Source organism: Balaenoptera borealis (genome assembly GCF_965194805.1).
Source record: "Balaenoptera borealis genome assembly, chromosome: 3".
Classification (NCBI taxonomy): domain Eukaryota; kingdom Metazoa; phylum Chordata; class Mammalia; order Artiodactyla; family Balaenopteridae; genus Balaenoptera; species Balaenoptera borealis.
In genome coordinates this window covers 101572517-101593975 of record NC_138866.1, presented here as the reverse complement: position 1 = coordinate 101593975, position 21459 = coordinate 101572517, and the positions used below count along the sequence as shown (strand labels likewise).

Genomic DNA, 21459 nt, shown 5'->3' with positions numbered 1-21459 from the left:
GATTAGCCCCCAGTTATTTGTTTCTGTTCCGTTGCCAGCCTGGTGGATAATCAGGAGGAAGAGGGAGGCATGGGTGTGAAGTACCCTCATTTGCCAGAGGGGGTGCTCTCCAGCTCCACAGCAACCGCCCCTCTGCCCCTTGGCATTAGGAAGTTCTATCAGTTAATGACAGAATCTCCTCCAACTTTATTCTAAATTACCTGGGAAACTTGTTTAAAATGTGTGTTTCTGAATCCCATTCTCTCAGAGAATCTAACTCAGTAGGGATAGGATAGGGTTCCGGAATATACGTTTTGAACAAGCCTCCCCTTCATGCTCCCAGGTGATGTTGATGTATTTGACCCACGCCTTACAATTTCTGCTCTGGACTCTAGACCCTGTTTGCTCAGAGTGCCATCCTGGACCAGCAACTGAGCAGTGAGCAACTGGGAGCTTGTTAAATGTGCAGAATCTCAGGCTCTGCCCAGACCTGCTGGATCAGAATCTTCATCTTAACAAAATGTCCAAATGACTCTAGTTTGTACACTCAAGTTTGAGAAGCACTAATTTAGAATAGTGGTTCTCAGCCTAGCCTATGGGTTCCTAGTGAGAGAGATGGGTAGGTAATAACTAATTATCTGGGGAGCTCTATGGGCACAGGGGACCACAATTCACCCCAGATGAGAGAGGGGATGGAGAAGACTTAATAGAAAATGAAATGCTTGATCTGGGCCTTGATTACATAGGGGCAAGAAAGAGAAGGAAGGACATTCTGGGTGAGGGAACAGCTTGAGCAAAGGAATAGAGGTGTGAACATTCATAATGTATTTAGGACTGACTTCTGAGCAGTGTGGCTCAGTGTGGATGGTGGCTGGGCAGTTGTGGGAAGTGAAATGGAAAAGGGGATTGGGGTCAGAGGGTCAAGGCCCTTGAATATCTTGATGGAGCGGCCAAGAAGGGCTTTCCTCTCAAGCTTACTGGAGACCCTTGTGAAGCCAATTGTATAATACATGTGTCATTGGGAGAACAGCATTTACAATTGACTCTACAGATGACTTTCCAGAAATGCAACCAAGGAAAACCACTAATTTGAAATTAATTGTGAAAAACGTCTGATGACTTGGCGAAAAGTCAAAATTGTAGGTTATTTTTTAAGGAGTTCCATTTTATAACTTCCAATTGCTGTGAATATTATAAAGCGTTATATATGGCTATTAATTAAAGAAATGGGATCAATAAGCTAAGACTTACAATTCACAATAGGCCTGCATGAGATAATAATGCATAATAAGCATGTAATTCATCAGGTCTGCCATTTGTTTTGACTGTTTTGCAGAATCAACATCATAACTAGGGCATCGATATCACATATTTCCAATTATTATTATTATAGCCCAAACTATTGAGGGGCTCTTTAAGATGAGGGAGACTGATGTAATAAAACCCCAATGGATCAGGCATTAGCAGAAGTTTAGGAATTTAAAAATCAGAATTCCTGAGCCAACCTTTCATTAAAGAGCCACATTACCTTTTGTTACTGACTGAAGGAGCAGGTGCAAGGCAGCAGCTTTTCTTCCCACCAGTTCTTTTGAAGCTGCAATGCAGGGAAAGAGCTTCGAGGAGGGAAGGGTCAGGTGGTCGTGTCTCTTCTGGTGAGTCTCAGAAAGCTTGGGTCTGTGCTCAGGAAAATGTGTGCATGTGACAGTGAATTCCCAGCAAGAGGATGGATGCAAGTATCACAGGCGTATGAAAATGCATTCGTTCAACAGGATTCTCAGTTCACCTTTCTGTCTCACGTTCAGCCTGTACCAGAGGGAACAGAAAAAATGAGAGAAGACAAAGCTTGCGAGGAGAAGTACTAAGATAGTCTAGAATAACACAAAAAGGGCTGTTTCAGGAGCCATGGAAAGTGAAAGCTGGTGTGATTCTCTGATGTCCTCCCAGTCTGTGCCTGAGGAATACCCGAGCCCCAGCTCCTCCACACCATCACCTCCTCCACACCATCGCCTCCTCCACACCATCGCCTCCTCCACACCATCACCTCCTCCACACCATCGCCTCCTCCACACCATCGCCTCCTCCGCACCATCACCTCCTCCACACCATCGCCTCCTCCGCACCATCGCCTCCTCCACACCATCAATTCCTCCACACCATCACCTCCTCCACACCATCGCCTCCTCCACACCATCAATTCCTCCACACCATCAATTCCTCCACACCATCACCTCCTCCACACCATCACCTCCTCCACACCATCAATTCCTCCACACCATCAATTCATCCACACCATCACCTCCTCCACACCATCACCTCCACACCATCACCTCCTCCACACCATCACCTCCTCCACACCATCACCTCCACACCATCACGTCCTCCACACCATCGCCTCCTCCACACCATCAATTCCTCCACACCATCAATTCCTCCACACCATCACCTCCACACCATCAACTCGTCCACACCATCACCTCCTCCACACCATCAGCTCCTCCACACCATCACCTCCACACCGTCACTGGACCCTGCCCTGGCTCTGATCCCAGATCCACCATTTACTATCAGGGTGACCTTGGGCCAATCCCTTAACCTCTGAGCCTCAGGCTGTGCATTTGTAAACAAACATAAACTTTGTTTTTTTTTAACCACCACCACGATTTTATTCGTAAATAAATGCTCAGTCTAAAGCCAGGTTAGGCAGACAGGTGGTGGAGATCAGAAGAAGTGCAGATCGTGGGCACCTGTGAGCAGTGGGGCTGCCCAGGGAAGCAACCTACAGCTGTAATAGCACCTGCTTCCCACAGTTGTTGAGTGACATCATAAGGTGATACATGCGTGCGGCTTAGCACAGGGGAAGCAGCTGTACGCTTCAGCTGATCCTGTTCCATCCCTCCCAGGCCCAGGCAGCCTCTGCCCTCCTTTGATCATAAAGTCCAATAGCCCTACCTCTTGGGTTACAGCTGTGGAGCTGTCCCTAGAGAAGAGAGATTGATGGAAATATGTTATACGCTGTCTCCAGAAGGACTCCAGGCAGCAGATGGGCGGGAAGGCAGGTCTCTGTCCTGGACAGCTCAGTTATAGAAGCAAACAGGGTGGGGTTGTGAGAGGTTCGGGCGACTTTTCCAACCTGAGTTTGATGCAGCAGGCCTCTCTTGGCTTTAGCTGTTCCCCATCTTTCCTTCTCCTTTGGGTCAGCTCAGTTTTCTTTTGCTTCCTCTCAGAGCCGATATCCACACGGAGACAGTGTCTAGTGTTCCTCTGTCCCGCTACGGAAACTAGACTCACTCTGGCCCCTCTCCCAGGCCAGTGTGGGTCTTCCGTGCCCTTCACTGCCTGAGCTCCCTTCATCTCAACTTCCATGCAGCCCGATTTCCTGGATGGGCCAACTGCAATCCTTTCAGCCAGAGCCAGACCCGTCTGGCTGACAACGGGCCTGCCGCCTGGCCGGCTAGCTGCTCCTACTCCACACACCATGGCTCTGGCTTCCCGGGCTCCCCTCACCAGCTGCTCCTGCCCGTGTAACCATCCTGGGGAAAGTTTTCATGATGTGTCCACCATGCTGGCATCTGCCTCCAGGGCACAGTGGAGTTGGAGGTCGCCCAATGAACCAGCTGCGTGCCCATAGGCAAGTCTCCTCACCTCTTTGACATTGTTTCTTCACCTACAGAAAAAGACATAATACCCATTTCTTCCTCACCTGAGTTTTGTGGGGATCACATGGGAAGGTTGAATGGAGGTGATTTAAGTACCATAAAGCAAGGTACGGGGGTGAGTTATAGTGATCATTCTTGACTAAGAATGTCTGCTCTTTGCATGTTTTTATTAGGTCTTTCACACTCATGCCCAGAAGAGTTTCCATAGGTGCTTGAGCTACCCACAAAGTCACAGACACCAGAAAAGCTAGCTTGTGTCCAGCAGGTTGTATCGGCCCCACCTCCCTCCCCTGGGCATCACTGTTTCCAGATAGTCTGTGCAGGAGTTCCCTTCCCGTGTAAAGGCTGCCCGTGGCCGTATCAGTTAGAACTCACTGGAGTAGCTTTTCAAATTGTACTTTATACTGTATTCTCCAAATCTGCTGCTTAAGAGCTGACAAAACAACTGGGGGCCTGGCTTATGAAAATATGCACAGGACAGCACAATAACTCAAGGCAAAGCAGATAACACTATGACCCAGCACTCCTGGAGTCTGAGCTCTAATCCTGAAGCTGGGGCAGCCCACCCACTGGCTCTTTGATCTCCACAGGATGGATGCTGGCCTGTAAAATGGGCTTGGGAACCTGCCACGTTCACTTCCATGGTTCCTCCTTTCTTGTTTTACTGAAATCTGTTTTATTTGCTTGCTTGTTCCTCCACGAACATGTATTGTCTTGTAGAGTTTACTTTGAAAAGCAGTTTCAGCTGTCAAGAGACAGTGTTTGGGGGCTCAGTACACATGAACAGCACCCCCCCTTGTCCCTGCCGCAGTCCAGAAGAGGTTTCCTCTCGGTGGCAAGTGGGGAGTGAGAGCCGAGAGCTCACCCTGTATGCATGCCCAGCTACTTCTTTCTTAAATAGTTGTACTAAGAAGTAATTTACGTACCATACAATTTACCCATTTAAAGAGTATAAGTCAGTGGTTTTTAATATACTCACAGAGCTGTGCAACCGTCACCACAATCAATTTTAGAACCTTTTTATCACCTCCCCAAAAAGAAACCCCATACCCATTAGCAGTCCCACCCATTTCCCCCCACTACGCACTCAGCCACGGGCGACCACCAACTTCTTTCTGTCCCTATGGATTTGCCTATTCTGGCCCCGCTGCTTTTTTTATCCTTTTTCTCTGTCCCCGAAGCCCCAAGCTCCCCTGAGCAGGGTGTGCAGGAATGTCACTACCAAGTCGGTCAGGAATCTGGGTAGAATTTCGGAGTGTGCTTTTTGCCTTCCCAGTGCACCCTACCTTCCCCGGAAGCACTGGAGCAGCAAAGGAGCTGAGGGCCCTAGCAGCTGCCTGGACCCGCTTCCTCCAAATCCAGGCCGGATCTCCCCTGAGTGACTTGGGACATCGCAGGCTTACCTGTTCAAGAGCCCTTGGCCCTGCAGGTTGCCGTTTTCAGCATTGGCACCGGCCTTCAGGGGGAAGACACTGCGTCTCTAGCAGGCCCCTTGTGACGACAGGGCAGTTTCACCGTGCCCTGGAATCCCAGCCCTTTCCCTTACTGTTCCCTGGCTCACCTCGCCTCAATCACATTAGGACAGCAGACCCTGGAGCAGTTGTATGGAGGAAGTACACGGCCATAGTGCAAGGACTCTCAGGGTAAAAGCCACATGTGATTGGGGAAGCTGCAGGCATACAGTCTCCTTCCTCAGTCCCTTAGAGTCAGACCACCAAATAAATCTGATTTGAATCACCCAAGCCTGGCTCTTTGTCAGCCCCGCCCACGCAAGCCTTTCATCCTGCCTCTCTAGGATTCACCATCCAGACCTTGAGGCCAAAACTGTCCCCTCCTCAGGTTAAAGCCCCAAATTTCCTATTAAATTCGATGCCTCACAGAGCTGTTGCTAAAATTAAATAACGTCTCTAAAGTGACAGACCCATGGCTTACCATTCATCTGGCTGCATCCCCATCTTATTCTAGCAGATACTGTGGCTCCCCGGTCACTTGTCTGTGCGTCCACCACACACACACATTTCTCCATATTCCTCTTCAGTATAACTAAGATCAGTGAAAATTTTCTAAAGGTCCTTTACAAATTGCGATTACAGTTTATGACGTTCAATTTTCTGGTCTTACCTGGTAATATGGTTTACTAAGCACACAGGTCCTGTTCCCTTTCCTACCTCATCTGCAAGTGCTCCACCCCAAAAGTCTTCTCTCCCCACTGCCTGCCAGGAGGGAGAAGGAGGTGGTGGCACAGGGAGAGCCTTACAAAAGAGGGGAGGTGGCCGGGGAGGGGGCCAGCTAGAGTGAACTGTTCAACCCTCACACTTCTCCGAGTGCCCATTTATGACGTAGAAATCTGAACTGTACATCTTCCCTCTGGAGTGATGTTGACTTTACACACGTCAACTCATAGAGCTGCACCTAGAAGGGGTTGTAAGTTATTTAGTCAAGTCGCTTCATTATACAGTTAAGGAAGCTGGACCCAGCCTGGTTAAGGGGTTTAACCCAGCCATCCAACTAATTAATGACAGAGCCAGAACCAGAACCCAAAACTTTTGACAACTAGAGCAGTGCTTTTACAGAACCTTCCTCCCTCATAGACTGGGAATATAACGTACACCCTCGTTCTACCTGGACCCTTGGCATTCCTTCCATAAGGGCACATTGAAACATATACTACTGCCCCCAAGAAGACAGCCTCTTCTAATCCACAATTCCATCCTATGTGAAGCAGCCAACTCTGGGACAAATATACCAAGAACCTCAGGAAGCAAGTTAAGCAAATTTTCCTACATTTTTAATGAAAAAGTAGAAACTAGTAAAAATATAGAGTACCTATTGTTTAATGGCTCAGAGTCCTAGGAGGGCAAATGCATAACTGTTCGCAGGGTCTGTGGTAGTTGCTGTTGTTATTGTTTTAATCTCTAAAGCTTATGAGGTTGAAGCAACTGTGAGGAATGTGAGTTTGTGTTTGATCGCCTTCATTAAGGTGAACGTGAATCTGGATTATTTGCAGTACTGGCTGGTGTCCCTGCAGAGCCATTACCTGCTCTTTTTGAGAAGCCATAAGGATGGAGAAGGTGAACTGGAATAGTCAACATAGTGGCTATATATTCTAAAAGACAGAGTAAGGTTACCTTGGAAATTTTTTAACTGAGATAATATTAGACTTTGGAAACCAGGAAAGACACTGCAGGGGTGTATTCCTTGACCCACAGGGCTTTCCGGCCCGCAGGGACCTTAGAATACTGCCTGCTCATTGAAAGGATGCAGAAAAAGAGATCAAGTCATGCGTCCAAGTTTATACCACAGGCTAGAGACAGAGCAAAGACCTGAGCCTGCTGTGTAAATTCAGTGTTTATACTTGCATCTTGACCAAAGAAAAAAGGAAGGATCTGAAAATTAATTTGCAAACATCTAGAACACTTCTTAAACATTTATAGTTTTAACAAGCAGTTCAACATAGCTTATCTTATTTAATGCTTATTATAATCCTGAGAGGAAAGAAGGCCATTGTCTTCTATTTTGCAGCTGGGTAAACTAAGGCTCCAGAAGGCGAGGGACTTGCCCAAGATCACTTATCTGTCAGTGGCCACAGAGCTGGGCCTTGAGCTTGTGTCCTGTGAGCCCAGGTTCATCTAAGAAGTTGTATTGTCAGTCCATCTGGCTTTATAAATGTCTCCCAGGCCCATATGTCTGTGCCTACTTATTTTTTTTAATTTGGTACAACAGATCTTTTTTTTGTAATTGTTATTGAACTATAGTTGATGTACAACGTTGTGTTATTTTCAGGTGTACAGCAATGTGCCTGCTTATTCCCAGACAAATTCTTGGCAGACTTTTGCATAGTTCAATCAGCAGTTTAGATGTTGTAATGTCCTTTGTGACGTTAAATCAGGAAAATGGATATAAGTTGATATACAAATGCTTGGCTGACAGCCGATTCTAGGATGTTACTGTATATCATGTTTTATAAAGTGTATTCTAAGACAGGGCTTCTTAAACAGTGAAGGACTAGCTGTTTGTTTCTAATTTCCATCTGTTCTGGACCAATAGTTTTGATAATACGATAAAAAATGTATTACTAGAACAATAATCACAGAATGTTGGAGCAATGCCAAGCGGCCACAAAACTTTCTAATTGCTTATTCTCAATTTTCTGATCTTGCTGCAGGTCAGTAACAGTATACAGACCAGCATAGGTCTGGCAACCACATTTTGAGAGACACTGTTCTAAGCAACACCATTCCTGAGAGAAATTCCCTGAATAAAGAGTTGCTTAATCAAATAAGTTTGGGAGACCCCATAAGCTAGAAAGTATCAGTGCACATTAGCATATTAAAGGCTCTGAGAAGTCCTGCATTAAAGAAGCTTGCTTAATCATTAATTAACTCAGCATTTCCCAAACTGCCTGACCTCGAAACTCAATATTCACGGAATGCCTTTCAACATCCTGCAGAATTCATATTTCTTGAAATACCCTTGGCTCTGTCCTGCCAACTATGGGCAAAGCATAGGCCCCAGTCATGCCTGAGATGAAAGCTTGTCCTTTGCTTGCAGCCTCATGCATTGCTTTTTAAAAAAAAAAAAAATCCTTTATAATCTTTTATTCTTGTGGTGCACAAAATCGTTCTCTGCCTTTTACCGTCTTCCACGTCTGCTTCTGTCTCCCATATAGTACTGACTGTAGGTGACCTCATTCCCAGAGAAGATCCAAGTCACCTGAGACAGCCCCACTACACTTTGCCACTGCATCCTGCAAACATATCTGCTTGCCCACCTTCATGGAGGTGACTCATGACGGGTCTTCTTCCTCTTCAGTACTACCTTACACGTGCAATAGGAATCTTCTTCCCTTTAATCCAGTTCTATAATAACTATTCTATCTTTAATGAAAACTGTACACCCACACAAAAAAGTATAACTTTCCCATAAAACACATGCAGTGCTCTTCCCTAAGCAGCAGTGCCTGTTGTCAGACTTTGCTCCCACTCTCTCTCTCTCTCTCTCTCCACTGCACACTCGTGTGGACCAGTTGCTGATTTCCTACCTTATAATGGGTAATCTCTACCTTGAAATGAATTCCATGAGAATGCCAAAGCATTGCTCTCATTTATATTCTCTTAACAGGTCTCACAACTATAATTCAGTACAAGCTTCTAGAAGCATGATTTTATTTCTGTGGGTTGCTTCACCTGGGCACCAGTTACCCACTGACTGTCAACAAGCTTTAGTCCACTGTCCATTCTACAGATATCTCTGCTTTCTTATTCAGCCACTCCAACTTCTGCACAAAGTTCTTTCCAGGTAAAAGCACACAAATTTAGTCACAGACACCCCATCCAGTACCCATATGGGCACTGAGCTCCCCTTATAGCCAGGCACTGTGCCAGCCTGCCCTGGAGAGACATAATGAGTCTGCCAGGCTCCTTGCTCCAGGTGAATCCCACTTCCCAGGTTCTAACATTGAGAGCTCGGGTCAGGAACTTCCAAACTGCATTTCCCCATTAGTATTGTATGAGACACTGATAGACAGTCTCTACCAAACAAGGTTCTGGAATTAAATAAATTTGGAAAACATAATTATATTTGCTAAACGCATATTACGCATTTTGAGGAAGAGGCCATATAGTAGGTTTTTCTGAATGTACTTGGCCTGCAAACCATCTTTTCAAGTAACTCCTATTTGAGGCAATATCATGCCTCTGATGCCATTTGGGAAAGGGTGGCTCTGGAGTAGCTTCAGCCCACTCAGTCCTGCCAAATTCTAAGGACCACATTGAAGTCATTCAGATACACTAGTTATGTAGAAAATAGATATCTCTTTGTGATTTCCCTTAGTTCTGCCTTTTTTTAAAGATTTATTTTGATGTGGACCATTTTTAAAGTCTTTGTTGAATTTGTTACAATATTGCTTCTGTTTTATGTTTTGGTTTTTTGGCTGCGAGGCATGTGGGATCTTAGCCCCCCAACCAGGGATTGAACCCTCACCCCTTACATTGGAAAGCGAAGTCTTAACCACTGGACCACCAGGGAAGTCCCTGTTCTGCCTTTTGAATGATAAATAAGTTGAGTCTGCACCCGATGCTCAGTTATTTATTTTTCCATAGGTATGTGTTCTGTGCAATTTACCATCTAGGTCCCTAATGACTTCCCAGTCTGTATTCCTAACTCAGATCTCATCCCTGAGCTCCAGGCCCCATATATCCTGCCGTATGCTGGACAACCACCTATTGGAGATCTTTAACAGGATGTCCAACACGCATTTCAAATGGATTTGTCCCACATAGAAGTGCTTACTGCTCTCATAAAACTCATTTCTCCATCTGCATTCCCTAATGGCCTTATTACTACCATCCAATCAGAAACCTGGGAGATGTTCCGAACTCCAGCCTCCCAGCCAGGTTGTTATTACTAATTCCTCTTGATTCTACCTTCCAAGAAGCTCTTAAATTTGCTTCCTATTTTCCATCTTCAACTGCCATTTTCTATCTTGGCGTCCTCGTTACACTGATTTTCTAATTGGCTTCTGTCTTAGGTCAGGTTTTCCGAGAAACAGACTCTGAGACTTGCATGCAGGAAGGTTATCGAAGAGGGCTATGGAGATTAACCCCTGTCAGGGGAGTGGAGGAAGTAAGACCGGGCAGATGGAGTTGAACTTTGATGTAGCTGCAAAAATAGCCTCAACCAATCCTACAGGGTGCTCTGGAACTAGATAACCCTTCAGAGTTGTCCCTACTTGATGCAAGGGTTTGGGGTGGGGGAGCCTTAAACCAATACATTCCTACTCTCTTCAACCTCCACCATCCATACTCCCATCCCCTACTCCCCCCGTCCCCCACTGGGTGTGGCTAGTCCCCCAACTGCACCCCAGGGTGGCATAACCTTTGGCCAAGGGCAATTCCCAGTATGGACCTCAGCTGAGAGCCACCAGCCTCCTGCAGCAGGTGCAAGAATGAGTGAGTGCCTTAGTCCTGAAGGGTGTCAGAGTGGCATACACAGCATACTGGTCCTGAATCTTGATGCTTTCCAATTCATCCCCCACACCACCACCAGAGGGGTTTTTCTAAACCCAAATTTAATCACACGACACTCTTACTCAAAACCTTACCTACAAGATAGTTCAAATTTGATCTCTGTCTACCTGTGAAGTATGTATGTACTTGCATGTACTCTTGCCCCACTACCAATCTACTACTACTTATCAGTCCTTCACGAATGCTGTTCCCCCTGCTGGGAATGAGTTTTTCCCACTTTTCTCACTAGCAAACTCCTATTCATCCTTTAAGGCCTAGCGTAAGCACCCCTCTTGTGTGATGCCTTCCTTAATATCCTCAAGCAGAGATAATATCCTGTATACTCTTTTCATGCTCTTGCAGTTATTTGCTTACATAACCACTAGACTGACCTCATTAAGAGAAAGGCTTGTGTTATATTCATCTTTGAATGTAAGTGAATGAATCAACCAGCCATGTGTATCAGTATTATATAAAGCTGTGTCTACATGGGCTGACTCAAACTAACTAGGCTTGACTTCAGCCTAGTCTCAGCTTTTTTTTTCAGGGACTTAATCTAGTTGCCCAGTGAAGGCTGTGGGTTCCTGGGGGGAGGGACTGTATTTGGGGACTCTCACCTAGTTTAGTATATATAGCTTAATGCTCTGAGGGAGCTGGGCGTTTAATAAATCTTTCCCATTATGTTGATGCTTTCCGTCATGGTGGGCAAAGGGCATAGCCAGTGATCTATGGAATGTGTTATAAAAGGTACCAGAAGACCTGACTAGCCTAAAAATCTCTCTTTTATGACTGAGGTCTCCCCTCATGTCCCTTCTGAAATTCTTATTCTTATATTTCCTAATATATTGGACCTGTGGTCCCTGGAGTGAGGCAAATGCACTCTGGGGCCTGGGCAAGCTGATGCACCTGTAGAAGAGAATTTCTATGTCTATTTATGTTATTTTACCCCTTTAAAATTTTCTATATTTTGTGTATGCTTTTTAATTATACTACTGTATAATAATACAGTAGTATAGTAACACATGCATATCATTTATAAAGAAATAATGTAAGGGAATGTAATACTCAAAACATTTTTTACTAAATAGCACATGATTAAAAAAACTTGGAGACTCCTAGATTAGACTCCAAAGACTGGAGGCTTCTTCAGTAAATAAAACCTTTATCCATTAGCTTTTTAGCTGCTCTGATTGCCTAGCTAATTTGTGCTAATGGGCACCTAAGGCCTTAGGGGAATCCACGATGTGGAGCAGCTGGGAATGAAAGGTAGGGGCAGGCTGAAGAGCAGGGCTACCTGGGGAGAGTACAGAGGCTGCATCTAGCCAGAGCTGGTGAACCATCTAAGAAGGAATTGAGAACCTGGAATACAAAAGGACAGGGGGGGAGCAGGAGAGAGCAGTAGGCAGGGCAGCCAGCTGGAGGCGACATGAAAGAGCGACAGTCCCTACCTCCACCAGGAAGATGCCCTGCCCTGTCTGCCTTTTGCTGTGGTTGGAGCGCACATCAGAGCGTAACCAGCCAGGTGTGAAGATAGCCATGGCTGCTCCAGAACCCCTACACAGGGGAGCTGAGGGACAGGAGTTAGGGCATAGGAGCTCACCAGAGCACTGTTTTTACTTGAGTTGCGTGGTTATCTGGGGATGGCTTGCAGGGATTCATTGATGGTGGAGGTTGGGGGCGGGGAGGGGGAGGGAGTCATTAGCAATTCAGTGCCCCTTTGGCAGGTGGAAGCTAGTGAGCTACATTAGGCGAGAAAGAGGAGTACAGCATCTGAGGTGAGGAGACCCTGATCCAGCACCAAACCCTGTGGACCTGAGGACCACATTGGGATGATGCACCAGAATAGCTCTAGCAGCCTAGAGGCAGCTTCATGATACAGGACCAAAAGGCATGCGCAGGGAATGGGCCTTCTCAGTGGAGATGAGGTAAGGGAAGAGGGGGGACTCCAAGAGTAAGACTCTCGTGAAGAACAAAAGAGAGGCACAGGGAGACCCCAAAGGTGAACATGGCTAATGTCACAGGTTTAGCCCCAGTGTTGAGGAAGTGGGTTTCACCACAGCTCCCCAAGTCCTGGTTCCACTGAAGAATCAGTGGAAAACTGTTTGATGGGCATGGTAGGACACTCTATACAGAGTTTTCTTACATACAGTTTCCTAGGAAACAAAAAAGATCAGAAGCAAATGCAATTCCTTTTTATTTGGTTTTTAGACCCTCACAGAGGCTCTTAGTATTCCACTAGCAGCAGACCGTAAATCCTTTGAGGGCTACAACCACTTCTAGGTGATAAAACTTTGCATTTGTAAAGCACTTTAGTTAACATTATCTTTTACATATTATTTCATATATGCTTACCACACCCAGCAAGGTAGATGTTCTTATATCCACTTTACAGATAGTGATATAAAAATTCGAACAATAAGTTCATTTGTCTAAAACCCAACATTCTGCAGATGAGAAATCGAGGCCCAGGTGTCGGTTAATTGATTTACCACCAACAAAATAGATACTCATCAAAGCCAGGACCCATGCTCAAGACTCACAGAACTCCACCTCCTCCTCATTCTCCATGCTTTTGTTACACTTCCCTCGCAGCCCACGATGGTGCTAAAATCAGAGGTCAGCAGGCAGAACATGGCCATGAGGAATGCCTAACAGATTATATGGGCTGTGCCTTTCTACTCTCGATTCTCCCAGGCAGTCTCTTCTAACACCCTCTGTGCTTCTTTGCAGCCTGCAAAAGGAAAGAGCAAGAACACGGGAAAGATAGAGGCAACACACCCAAAAAGCCCAGGTTGGTCTTCACAGATGTCCAGCGTCGAACTCTACACGCGATATTCAAGGAAAATAAGCGTCCTTCCAAAGAATTGCAAATCACCATTTCCCAGCAGCTGGGGTTGGAGCTCAGCACCGTCAGCAACTTCTTCATGAACGCGAGGAGGAGGAGTCTGGACAAGTGGCAGGACGAGGGCAGCTCCAATTCGGGCAACTCATCTTCTTCATCAAGCACTTGTACCAAAGCATGAAGGAATAACCACGAACTGAAACCTCGGTGGAAAAGCTTTAAATGAAAAAAAAAAAAAAAAAAAATTTTTTTTAAAGACCAGGACCTCAAGATAGCAGGTTTATACTTAGAAATATTTGAAGAAAAAAAAAAAGTGTTATTTATAGTCCAAAGAAACCAAAGACTTAGCTCACCTGCATTCGGACTTTCTTCGGAGACACACACTTCAGCCAGGTGATGACTTGGCAAGAAAAATTACTAGCGGGAAGACACCACTGGATCTTACAGCTTCAGTCCATGATCATCCTCGCTGTGCTTGGCTGTTCCGTGGTTTGGAGCGTAGTGATTTTGAGCCATTGAGTGGACATCTTTAAGATCAGACTTTCTCATCCACTCCACTGCGCCACAAAGGTGTATGGTGTCTCAGTACTGTGTGTGGGTATGTGCATGAATATACACACATACACACACACACACACCACCACCTCCACCACCACCACCATCACCACCACCACCTCCACCACCACCAGTGGTTAGGGACTTAGGCAGGGCTGGTCTTCAGGAAGGGTTGTGCTGTAGGAGTGCAACCGACATAGTGTGGGGTTGTCTGAGTTCATTGGCTTAGGAGTGTGATTTTGCTCGTCTAGCCTAGCGTTTGAACCTGCAGGCCCGCGACCTAAATGCAGATTCAAACCCAGCAAAGAAATTTGAATGACACCTAAACCAGTGCATTCTCTTTGTTTGTTAAGGACTGTTCAGATATTTTTTAAGAAATGAAACAAGAGTCCATCCATTAAAAAAGAAAATCACCTAGGTACCAAAGAACACAATATTATAGTGCAGGTATTTTATTGCAATGATTTTAATAACCAAAGCTATTTTTACACAAGATACTATGTAAAGTTATACGTATGAACTGATCTAGCTGTAATACACATACACGTAGAATCATGACTATTATTTATGACTCTTGAAGCATTTGAAATATTAGTTTTCAGAACTGGCAAGAAAGAATGTAGCTTCAGGGAAGCAATATCATAACAGAGAGGTCGATGCTGTATACATGTACATCCAGATGGCACCCTCCCTTTCGGGATCCGTAAATGTCACTTAAGTAAACATATAGACATGATTCCATGATCTGTTCATAGCTGAGAAAACCTGGGGATTCTTCTGAAGTAGGACCGATTTGTAAACTTAGAAAACTAAGTTTAACAGGACAGGTAACTAAATTAGAAAATTTGTTCAAAGTAATGCTTTTTAGTAAAAGGCCACTGAATAAAGGACCCCATATTTAGGTTAATTTGACTTAAATTTGCTTTATGCATTTGACACCAAATACCTATTTAAAATACGTTACAAACACACAAAATAGGCAGACCAACATTACTATTAAAATGAACTATGCAGTTCATTATATCCTGAAAATATAATCAACTGATTTTATTGCCAACCCCAGACATTTTGTGACTTGGACACCAATAAAAATAGCAAGTGCAACGGAGAAATGGTGGAACTGCATAGAAAAAGCAAGAGTTCTAGTGGAAGACAAGACCTTGGGTTCCATAGGTATTAAGCTATTTATTTCACTAAGCATAGCCTCTAAAGAATACTACATTCTTTCTTGCTACTGCATTAAGCTGGAAATTTTATAACATAGATTCCACTGTCTAACAGGGACAGATTAAAAACTAGACCTGAACTTACAAATACAAAATTTTTAATTTCTATTTTTCCAAATCACTTAACCAGGGCTATAGAAATCAAGGCAAAATAATAATAATAATAATAATAGTAGTACAGTTGTTCTGGTAGTACCCAAGTGAATTGCTTGAGTCCCAGGAAAATTCTCTCTGGATTCAGTTGACCTGTAGCTCACGTTAAGTAGATGCCTTTTGTACTAGTAGGTAAAGAATTGGGTACTCTTAATCACCACACCTAACTAGAAATATAAAATTAAATATTATCTCAACAATAAGCTGTTTATTGAGATTTGTTAAAATGCTAAAGAAAAACTTAAACTATTTTGACACAAAACCTAACTCCTTAGGATCAAATCTCAGCATCTTGTCCAGGTCTAAAAGCAGCAGGCACCTGGAGAGATGAGGCTAAACCCACAAGCCATCTGTGTCTCCTTCATGTCTGCTGTGGGATGAGAAAAGGAAACCAAGACATACTTCTCCTTTGATGAAATAGTGCATTTGCCTTGACACATTTTGTCTTAGTATTTTTTTTAATCTCGCTTCAAATTCCATCTTTAAATTTTCCCTTCTAAATATGGCACAATTATAGTTCAGCTATTAAAAGAGATCATTTAAATGGCCACCCTTCGAGATTTGCTAAAAATGTAATCTTGTCAATGACATAAACGAAAAAGAAAAAAACTGATGAACTTTTTCTCTCTCTCCAGGAAAGGAAGGGGCCAGGGTACAGCTGTATAATGTATTTATCATTTAGGAGGGAGGAAAGCCTTATTTATTTAAAACATGAGCATTTTAAATGCAGGGAAATTCAAGTTGTGTCTACACACAATCTTACCAAATTCAATACCCCAGGAAAAACAAAAGTTGAATTCAGACAACCATGTCTTTTGCTTTGTTTTTCCTATATAACCCCCTCAGATTAATCTGACTGTGATTTACATTTTCAACCAATTATTTTGGTACTGTGTAGACACAGTCTCAAAGAATATTGCTACATTTTTAATATTCCCACCATAATGTTTTTTTTTTTGGCTGCACCTCCCAGCATTCGGGATCTTAGTTCCCCAACCAGGGATCAAACCCATGCCCCCTGCAGTGGAAGCATGGAGTCCTAACCACTGGACCACCAGGGAAGTCCCCATAATGGTTTTTTTTTTTCTTTTTGAAAAATAACCAGTGATCCTATTTGCTAACACCAAAGATAATTTTCATACCAGCATCGAATGTGCACCCATTATGCAATTTCAGGGCCTAGAGATATATTTTCTCATAAACAGATGCACAAATCAGAGCCTGAAAAGCAGTTTTTTTTAACTTGACTGTTTAAGCATACCCACAACCTTTGCTTTTTAGAAATCCTAGTGGACAAACTCAGCTTCTCACAAGCAATACATGTATTACATCATGTATGACTGATTCTTTATTGCTTCTGACTTGGCACGTAGAAAATGCTTCTATTCTTGTTTAGTCTAGCGTTAATTTATGACTCAGGTTTCTTCACCTACCACACTCTACAGAGCAGATCCCGTGCCATTTGTTCACGCATCATTTCTCAATCCTTTAGCAAAATTCATGTAAAAAGATATCTCACTCTTTTCTTTGTATGCCTGTTTATTCCAAAACTGCACTCCAAATAACACATTTTGGGTTTTTTTGGTAGAATGGAAGTTAGACTGGTTTGGGCCATAAATCATTCAGGTCCTCTCATGACCGGAAGCTTCCCTGAAAGGGGGCCAAGAGAAAGAGTGGGAGGTGTGATGTCTGGACACCCCAAAAGCCCAGACATCAGTAAATGTTCAGGTAAAAGAATTCTGCATGTCAGACACTGAGTATTCCAGTTCCTGTGTGCAGCTGGAACAGGCCCCCAAAACCAAAGAAAATGTGTGGGGAAATTTAGAAGTTCTAACTGAACATGTCACTCACTCTGCCCCTCGAAAGCATAATTTTCCAGGAAAAAAAGTAAAAGCTCTGTGCTGTTTTTGGATTCACGCCACTCCCATTGCTACCCCAGGTGAACAACCGGTCTTTGCAGGTTAAATGCAAACTTTGCTATACCAAAGAGTCCTAGGACATTTTCACATGAGCTATAAAGGCATTTTCCCTAAGAAAGGTCCTCCCTTCTTTGTACATAAAGGATGAAAACTATGCATTTAGCAAACAAAGAGAAAGCACTTCTCCCTTTCCTATCTAGTTGTTTAGGGTGCGTTCAAACACCAGAGGCCGTTTTGAGATGCGATTGGCCTTCTGGATTATTCTTGTGGTGTGGTTAGCTTTACAGTACATTTGGTAACTATTTCCTAAATAGTAAGGACAAAGAAGCAGAAGGTAAGAAATAGCTACTTCCACGTGTATTAAAAAAAAAAAAAAAAAGTGTAAAGATCTACTATTTATAGTGTGAACCAAAGACGCTACCTCACTCGATTTCCATTGGTGATTTTAATCACATTGATGATACCAAAGAATACCAAAGATATTTTCATGCACGGCCTTGGTCTGCAGAGGGAGCTCCGCCCCTTCCCCACCCCCGCCTCTTCTCCCCACCTCACTCTTCACTCAGTGTGTAATCTTGTCTTCATTCTTAATAATAATAATACGATAATGATAACAACGTTAGGAAATACTACTCTTATTACTGGTCGCTCTACTTGTAAATCTCTAGGCAAACATGTTGCAACCTTTGTAAACTCCTAGGACGAGTGCCTTGCTTGAACCAAAGTGTTAAACCGCTGTTGACCTCTCTCACCTTATACTCTTTGAATACCTCAGCCTCTTAGAAAGGCCACTAATGAAAAAAAAAAAAAAAAAGGAATAATTATTCACCGTGGTGCTTTTTCCGTGCAACCATGCAATGAAACTTTCTTTGATACCAAAGGATGACTTTTTTCCCCCCAATTTCTTGCTTATAAACCAAAGCTCCTCCTCCTCGCTCCCTCTCAAAGTTCCCCCCACTTTACCGAGTCCCTTCACCAGGCAGGCCGTGCATCACTTTTACCAATTCCTCCAAATACCTCATAGTAAGAAAGTTTTAGGGTTATGTTGTATAGAGAGTCTATGTGATAAGGCAGAACTTACTAGTTTGATAACTGTTAAGGTTACTTTTTAAAAAACTTTATAATTCTTATTTATTTTGTAGTTTGTATGTTGGGGATGTCCCCCGCCCCCCCACTTCGGTTTGGGGTTTATTTTCTCAGAAGAACTGCTCTGTTGCTCAAGGAAGACTTAATTTCTGGAAATGTTCCCCAGGTGGGTTAAGGGTTGTGTAAAAATGCAAGAATGGAACAAGAAATTGATTTTCATTTTGATGGTTACTTATGAAGTTTTTGTGTTTCGTAGTAAATTTGTTTCCACAGGGTAAAAAAAAGTATGTATAATCTCTTTTTTGTGAAACTGGTTCCTATTTTTCTCTATAATGTGCTGTGATTTTTTTTTAATTTAAATTACACTTTATATGAGCTTATTTAATCACTGCATTAATTTATGACTGTGTTGTTTTTAAAATGTATATAGTAGAATGGAAATGGCCAAAGCTTTACGTTACAATCTTTTTGTTCTCGATGCTAAGATAAGCTGAAGGCAAGAGCTTCTCTTAACTGCAGGGTGTATCTTTAGCTTTTCTTAGCAGGCACTTCAATGTGTGTTGTGAACACCTCCAGGCTCCCCCCCCTCAAAAGATCTGTACATGCCAAAATGGGTGTTTCGAAGTAGTCTTTTTTTTTTTGTCACTTAGAGAGAAGAAAGGCATTATTCTTGTTCTTCCTTTAATTTATTAAGTTTTTTTTTTTTAAGAAAAGATTACTTTGCAGGTTAGACCTGAAATTCCAAAGAATTTAAGACTTGTTTAATGTTTCAAAGCACCGGCATTTGTGAGAAACTTTGCTACTTTTTTTTTTTTTCAACCATTCCCCCGGGTGTGAGAAGTAAAAAGTGTAAAAACCCAAAGAGACAAGCTAACTTGAATTTGGAAATCCTCTTAAGTTTCACCAAGTTTCTGAACTGCTTCAAGGCAGGGGACAGGGCATGGAGACACAGTTCCCTTTCACAGAGCTAAGAGAGTATCACGGTTCCATACCGTACAGAGAAAGTCAAGGGTGAGGGGCAGCTCACCTGGCCCCTGCCGGTCTAGCCAACCCACAGAAGAAGCAAAACACAATTGCTGAGCCCCAATTAGCAATCAAATTTAAGAAAGACGTTTCAAAGCTATGTATTCCTCCCCACGTTTTTTTCTTGGAATCTACTACCCACAATTACTCCCTTCTCCCCCCAAACCACCTCCCCCCAACCAGCACTAGAAGAATTCTCAAATGTCAGAGTCCCGGGGGTGAATGAACTTCAGACTTATTTCAGTTTATGTCTTCTCACTCTTCCTCTTCCCACTAGTTTTTTTGTCCACACTAAAGATGGTCCCTGCCCCGGGCCCCCTTAATTGAGGCTGTTCAGGTACTTGGCCCTGCTTCAGATCAGCACACACGAAGAATTCTCAGCTGACTAGGGCATCCTCAGAACACCCGGTGCCCACTGTTTTGTTTTATTTTGCTAAAATAAGTTGCTTCAACTACATGGCATAAATCTATAGATGTAAATACTTTTTCTCCCAATACAAGAATTTTACCTTATTTTCTTTTGCAGGGGTGTTTGGGGTGGGGAAGGAAAGGGAGGGTTTAGACTTTGGGTCAAATGTTACATTTTCTTAGAAACATTTTTATACTTGTTATGTATTTTAATAGGGCAATAAATCTGCTCTGAGTTGCAGGATCATTCAGTGCTCTGTTGGTAAGCATTGATCAATTACTTGTTATTAATACAAATGCTGTGCAGTGAATTATAGAAAGCCCAGGAAAATGGTTGAGGGAGTAGACTTTTACCATCAGCAATGAAACGCTGAACAGTTATATTCACAAGGTCGTATTTTCTGTCTCTGTGTGAGTCTCGATTTTTTTTGTGGTATGTTCTGCATTTATTACATAATCATTGTGGGTTCATTTTACATTTGCCGTCTGAACCAAGTGACAAGTATTTTTTAACAAAATAAACTTTAAAACATTGTCTTCCACTTGCTTCGGTAGTTGTCTTCATATCTCCCTGTTTCCTGTCCCTTCTGAAGTCAGCCCATCTGTCAGTCACTTAGACCTGTCCTTTCCCCCTCTTCTATTTTCAGTACTTTTGACCTTAGCTATTGTTTGAGTGTGACTCAGTTTCCCTGTTCAAGTTAGCTTGATGGTTTATTATGTAAGGAGGGTGCCTAAGACAATCATCAGGTAAAAAAAAAAAAAAAAAAAAAATTTAAATTAAAAAAAAGATCAGTAGAGTAGAAAATCTTCCAAGAGCAGAGGGAGTTCTTCCTTAGCAATGAAAAAAAGAAAAAAAAAGGTAAATACATAATTAAATAATAATTTTAAAACCTAACCATGAGGGGCTTAGAAGATTTTTGATAAAAGACAAATGTTGCTGTCATTTTCTTTGTCAATTAGAAAGCAGTGGTAGTTTCTACGTTGCATCTACATTTCAGACTAAATGATTATTGTACCCAGTTATGGTTGTTTGCTGATATTTTGTCTCTCTTTCTCTCTGTCCAATGCTTCTTCTGTATTTTTGTGTGTAGCAACAAAAAGTGTAATGCATTAGGCGTTATTCTGGTTTATGAGTATCTCCTGTACTGCATTAAGGTTTCTTTCATTTGTTTTAAGCTTCGTTACTGTTCTCACTTTATGCCGTGCAATATCATCAGCTGTGTTTGCTAAGCAAAAAAGAAAAAAAGAAAAAAAAGCAAGTGATGATGCCATCATGCTTTTCAGTGTTAAAATGTTTCAGCATTTATGTAGTCACCAAAATGTAGTAAATAAAATGTTGGATTTTCCAGCACTTTAAATTTAGACAATTCTTGCCTTATTTTGTTTTTATTCTCTCTGCAATCCTCAGTGAGTGGCTTGTGGGTTTTCTTTGGAGGAAGGGTGAAGTTAAGAGGACAACAGGCTTGAGAACTCAAGCCAGTGCCATGATTTAAAGAAAGATTAATTAAGGGGGAAAAAAAGAAAGAGGTGTTCTCTAGTGGAGCACTAGGATATTTTTAAATGGAAGTGGGACGTTCTATTTTTAGATGTTAGCCATTTATATTA

At 42.9% G+C, this 21459-nt stretch overlaps 1 protein-coding gene across 1 annotated transcript in view; it reads left to right on the top strand.

Annotated features, from left to right (window-relative positions):
• The window catches only part of ONECUT1 (one cut homeobox 1), a 38344-nt gene extending 17948 nt beyond the window's left edge, over positions 1-20396 (top strand). The window contains exon 2 of the mRNA XM_082388160.1: positions 13373-20396. Within this exon, the coding sequence (XP_082244286.1) occupies positions 13373-13665 (293 nt within the window). The 3' untranslated portion in view covers positions 13666-20396. The remainder of the gene's footprint in view (positions 1-13372) is intronic.
• The last annotated feature ends 1063 nt before the right edge of the window (positions 20397-21459 follow it).